The 6,339-nt window shown below is 34.1% G+C and overlaps 1 protein-coding gene across 1 annotated transcript in view; it reads left to right on the forward strand.

Moving 5' to 3' along the window:
• The window catches only part of LOC106875432 (coiled-coil domain-containing protein 81), a 69,096-nt gene that overhangs the window by 55,058 nt on the left and 7,699 nt on the right, over window positions 1–6,339 (forward strand). Inside the window, exons 10-11 of the mRNA XM_052973280.1 lie at window positions 2,635–2,718; window positions 3,457–3,542. Coding sequence (XP_052829240.1) covers window positions 2,635–2,718; window positions 3,457–3,542 — 170 coding nt within the window. The remainder of the gene's footprint in view (window positions 1–2,634; window positions 2,719–3,456; window positions 3,543–6,339) is intronic.

Genomic DNA, 6,339 nt, shown 5'->3' on the forward strand with positions numbered 1-6,339 from the left:
ATATATATATATATATATATATATATATATATATATATATATATATATATAGGTCCTTCAGCATGGCCACAGGCAAATGACTGAAATTTCTAAAAGAATATATTACATATATACATATATGTTCTTCTCTCTGTCCTTCTCTTTAATGTAGTTTCTCTGGCTTTAGAGTTATTAGTAAAATTTGTCAGACTTTCTTAGCATATATAGATGCACAAATATATATGTACATATACATGCACATATAAATACATATGTTCATACATTTAAGCTATGAACACACACACACACACATACGCACACACATATGCATGTAAGCACTCAGACATATACATTCACAGACACACACACACTCACATGTACACAAAGTCACGCATATAATACATACATATATATTTTGCCCTCGCACAAAGCAGACACAATCAACTGTCATATAACTTTCAGTACTAGAAGGAGAAGCAACAACAACAACAACAGCATCCTCATCAATAACATCATCAACAACAACATCAACAACAACAACATATGCTAACAACCACTCAAGAATTGAACAACTCCAAAAAAAAAAAAAAAAAAAAAGAAATCAGCAGAACACCAAACAAGTGTGTCTATAGCAATCTAACCTTATGACAGAAGCAAAAGACCATAAATTTGTTTTGTAATCTGATATATATATCTGAAAAAAAAAAAAAAAAATGAATAAATAAATAAAATATAAAATAAAAATCTAAATTATATCTAAAAAACAAAACAAAACTGAAAGATACAAGAATGATTTTGCTGTCTAGTTTGCTGAAAAAGAGCAAACTTTTGAGGAACTTCCAGACAAACCAATGTTGATTGTTCAGTTGCACAAACTCAGATATGATTGTGTTAAGTAGACTTTTGTTCAAAAGGTATTCAACCGTGACCACCCTGTCTGTATTCTCAGACACTGTGTAAACAATAGGTGCAGGCATGGTTGAGTGGTTAAGAAGCTTGCTTCCCAATCATGTGGGCTTGGGTTCAGTCCCACTGCATGGCATTTTGGGCAAGTATCTTTTACTATACCTCTGGTAGCCTGGTTTTGGCCAAACCACTGTGAGTGGAGTTGGTAGATTAGATGAAAACTAAAAGAAACTTGTCATCTATCTATCTATCTATCTATCTATGTATGTCTGTCTGTCTGCCTGCTTGCCTGTCTGTCTTTCTATCTATCTATTTATATGTGTGTGTGTATATATATATATATATATATATATATGAATATATATGTATATATCATTTTTTTCAGTCAAAATAACTCCCAATTACGAATAAAATTCATAAAACTACACAAATTAACATTTTCCCCTCTAATAAAATCTAATTTCCTCTTTCTAGGCATCACTGTCATACAATTAATGTTGTTTGTTTCTAGTCTTCCAGGAAAGCATGTCTGGCCATGGGGAAATACTGCCTTGAAACAGGTGAGAGTTAGTTCACAGGAAGGGCATCCAGCCATAAAAAATCTGCCCCAACAGATTCAATCTGATCCAGGCAAGCATGAAAATGTAGGCGTTAAATGATGATGATGATGATAATGATGATGAATCTATCACCATTTGGCTGCTATTCCTAGCAGATTAATCATTGGCTCCTTCCATCAAGATTGACAGAATAAGTATCATACAAGTTATGGTTGTCTGTTTAGTTGATTATGCCTCTCCTTTATAAATCTATGAGGTGGTATGAAAAAGTACAGTGAGAGCTAGCAGTGACCTTCATGAGGCAGTGTGCCAACTAACATCACAGTGTTTATTTCATAAATTGTGATAATGTGTATGCTGTAGTCTGTGATTTTATCATGGACAGGAAGTTGGAACAAAGAGCCAGCATGAAATTTTGTGTTAAACTTGGGAAGTCTGTTACAGAGACATTGAGCATGCTTCGGCAAACTTATGGCGATGAGGCAATGGGTCGTACACAGTTTTGAGTGGCATGGGCACTTCAAAAGTGGAAGAACATCTCTGGAAACGATGAAGGATCTGGAAGACCTGCCATGAGTGCCACCCCCAGAAATGTGGAGAAAATTCATCAGTTTGTGCATGAGGATTGCTGGAGGACAATCAGTGATGTTGCTGATGTTGTTGGTCTGTCATATGGGTCCGTGCAGGCAAAAACAATATGGTACCATTTCTGCAACCACCCTATTGGCCAGAATTTGCACATGCGGACTTCCATCTCTTCCCCAAGATGAAGAGGCAGCTCAAAGGTTGCTGTTTTAACACCATTGTTGAGATCAAGAGTGAATTGACTCACTTATAGAAAACGACTTCAGGCCAGATTCCAGAAGTGATAGGAATGCTGGGACTTTTACCTGTACCTTTTACTTCTGTTTGTACCTTATATACTTGATTGTACTCCTATTTACACCTTGTACTCGTTTGTTCCTTGTCTTTCTGTTTGTACTTTGTGCTCTTTGTACCTTGTACTTTGTGTACCTTGTAATCCTGTTTGCATCTTGCACAATACTCTGGTTTGCATCTTGTACTCAAGTTTGTACATTATACTCTTATTTGTACTCTGTACTTTTGTATTTTTATTTTTTAAATTATTTGTTGGCTTTGAAACCTTCTTGGATAAACTAACTTCTTACTATTTCTCTTCCTTTTGCAGCAGAGTTATTTATTCCACCATCGACCAGAAACACCACCATTATTTACTAAAATGTTACCTTATAGTAAAGAACTACAGAAACAAGTAAGTTAATTTCTAACTCACCTCTTTCCATTCCTTATGTACACAAACTTGGCTGCGTGATTAAGAAATCCACTTTGCAACCAACTCCAGGCTTTTGGATTTTATAACACTATGTGGCACATTTGACAACTGTCTTCTACTATAAGCCTTGGGTCAATCAAAGTTTGTTAGTGGAATTTTGTAGGTGGCAATAGTGTGGTAGCCCATTGGAAAAACTGTTTTTATTTTGTAAGATAAACTTAACCTGTCCTCCTGTTTAATACTTTAACACCATAATATAACCATTGAGGGCCTTTATCAAAGTCCACAGTTTTGAAAATATTTGGGTCAGGGCGCCAGTTTGAGGATAACTTTCTGCCTTTCTACTCAAGTTCTAGAGGCCCTGAAAAGAGTCCTGGATGATGGCCTTCCTCCTGTGACTAAACCATTGACTCCCTCTTCATATAACATCTGAAAATTTTAAGATTTTTTTTTCTTTTTTTTAGTTAGTTATGAAGTCTTATAGATTTGAAAGTAAAAATCTCTGTGAACTGAATTTGTAATTGGGTTGTCATTATTTGTGAGTTTTAGCCATCCCCATCGTTCCAGTTATGTAATTATTGTTGTTATTCTACTAATTAAAAAAAGGATTGAAACAACCAACATTCTATGTAGAACAGGTTTGAACATCTTTCATTACTGTTTCATTGTCATTAAGTCTTACAAATGTCTCTTCATGTTTTTACTTGTTAATTTCAGATAGAACTAAAAAATCTAGCTTCCTTGAGAGAGCAAGAGAAAGAAAATTTCGAAAGTCAAGCTGAGCAGATAAACTTGGCTACAAGGTGAGTAGATTATGAAAGGACTAACAGAGATTTTTTGAAATATTATTTGGTTATGCTATTATGAACTTTAGGGTATTAGTCTTTCTCATTAACAATAAATTCCAAATTCAAATTACTCAAAGTAGTTGTTGTTGCTTTTGTTATTTAACATCAAGTTAGCAGTGATCAGCCAGACCTTGGATCAAAGTATGATCAAAATCATTCAAGATAAGGATTCTTCAATGAAGCAACCAGCTAAGAAACATTAACCCTTTTCATACCAACCCATTTGAAACAATTCTTGCTTCTATGTTACAAATTATGTTTTAATGTGATCTAAATTAAAACTTTCCATCAAAATTTCATGTTGATTCGTATTTCAAACAAACAATTTAATAATGTCAAAGTTATTTTACCAAATTTTTCATTATTTTCCAAATTAATTGAAACAAAGCCAGTGTATACTGACAGGAATCTGGTAACAAAAGGGTTAATTAGCCCCTTGTCCTTGTTTGCTGGAAATGGTAATAATAGTCATGAGAGGAGATCATATTGCAGTTCAATTCAATTATAATTCAAGTTGTGATTGACCCTTATTGTTTCATTGTCAACAATTAGGAACTCTACTTAGCATTGATCTATTATCTTTCTTTTTCTAGTATTGTATCCATCCATATTATTTCCTCTGCTTAAGTAACACATATATTTCCGAAACTACAATCACTTCAACACATTCCTATCTGGATTCCTCAGTCTAAATGAACATTTTTCTTGAGGAGAAGGTGAAAATGCTAACATCTCAGAGGCTTGACCTTTTGAAGAGTAAACTGTGAAAATGATTGAATATGGTGTTTTAAGTGAGTGAGACAATGCATTAGGAAAACAGAAGACCAGCCCTAACTAGATTTAAGTGAAGTTGGCACATATGAGTATCTTGTAGATTCAAATGAGAAGTGACTGTTTTATAATGGTAGAAGAGACTTACTTTCTGGTGAACAAGTAGTTATAGTATTTTGGTGAGGGAAGATTCATCACTATTTCTTCTATAATTGATATAACTACTTCTTATTCTTTGACCTTGTGGAGCACATGCATGTATTCACATACACATACAATCATACATGCATACACTGATATATTACTATACTATTAATATAATATAATATAATATAATATAATATAATATAATATAATATAATATAATATAATATATATTATATTATATGATATGATACGATATGATACTATATGATACAAGATAATATAATATAATATGATATAATATAATATAATATATAATATAACATAATATAATATATAATATAATATGTAATGTAATGTATGATATGATATGATATGATAGAATAGGATAGGATATGATATGATAGGATAGGATATGATATGATATAATAGGATGGGATGGGATGGGATGCGATGCGATGCGATGCGATATATAATCACTTGCAGTTAACGATTCTGCAAAGAAGGAGGCTTGGAAGTGCCACTATGAAAGATTGTTGAATGTAGAGAATGCATGGGAGAAGCAGAGTCTGCCTAATGTGGACTCAACAGAGGGGTTGGCTATCTGAATCAACAGTAGCTTAGTAGATAAGGCAATTAAGGATATGAAGACAGGGAAAGCCTCTGGTCCATCAGGAATTACCACTGAGATGCATAAAATATCTGGTTGTGTGGGATATGACCTGGTCATAAGTATAGTTAATCAGGTTGTCCATGAGGGAGTCACCCAATGATTGGTGTAGCATCATTATAGTCAACTGCTACAAAGGCAAAGGTGATGCCCTAGACAGAAATAATTACAGAGGCATCAAATTGCTTGACTGGTTTTACTAATTGGTCGCTTGCCATAAATAAAACACAGAATAGAAGTGCTAAGCAGTGATGTGTATCAATACAAACTTGTTTTCAGTTCAAATATAGAGATAGAGGATGAGGGAGATAGAGAGATGAGAGAGAAAGAGAGCATGAGATACACACACACACACACACACTTACACACACACATTTACACACACACACACACACATACACACACATGCACACACACTTACACACACACACTACATATACAAGCATTCATCCATATACAGATTCTTGAATCCAAACATGTATTTGGTTTTCTGGAGTTTATCAAACAACAAATGAAGAAAGTATATCACTTCATTATGGAAATATCTAGAAAATATGACCAAACGTTTTAGCGACAACAAAATTATATTTTATTAAAACCCTTACCAAAGTTTGTAGTCATACTCTTTTGATATACTGATGACTATATGTTGAGCAACCTTTATTTTGCATTCCTTTTTGTTGTTATTTCATGTCACATTCTCTTTGGCTCCTCATGCAGATTGTGCAGAAAAAACACAAAGTATGGCATCAAAGATCTTTGCTGCTCATCCTCTTTCCTGTGAGAATGCTTAGAAAAAATTCTTTATTTATAGCTATTGGTAGGTTCAAAATGGACCATGCTTTTCTGGTCTGGTTTGTGTTCTGACTGGATAACTTAAAGCAGCCAATCAGTATGAACAGGTTTGGTCATGTGACCACTTGTAGAAAACACTTTGCACCTATTTAAGTCTAAATAGTCAAATGATAAACATAGCTCCTGTGACAGATTGATTGAAAGACAGCAAAAGAGAAATAGACAGAGTCAGTTACATAAACAGAGGGAAATATTTATATATACAAATATATGTACATATATAGGTGCAGGCGTGGCTTTGTGGTAAGAAGCTTGCTTCCCAACCACATGGTCCTGGGTTCAGTCCCACTGCTTGGCACTTTGGGCAAGTGT

The sequence above is a fragment of the Octopus bimaculoides genome, chromosome 15 (genome assembly GCF_001194135.2).
Source record: "Octopus bimaculoides isolate UCB-OBI-ISO-001 chromosome 15, ASM119413v2, whole genome shotgun sequence".
Lineage (NCBI taxonomy): Eukaryota > Metazoa > Mollusca > Cephalopoda > Octopoda > Octopodidae > Octopus > Octopus bimaculoides.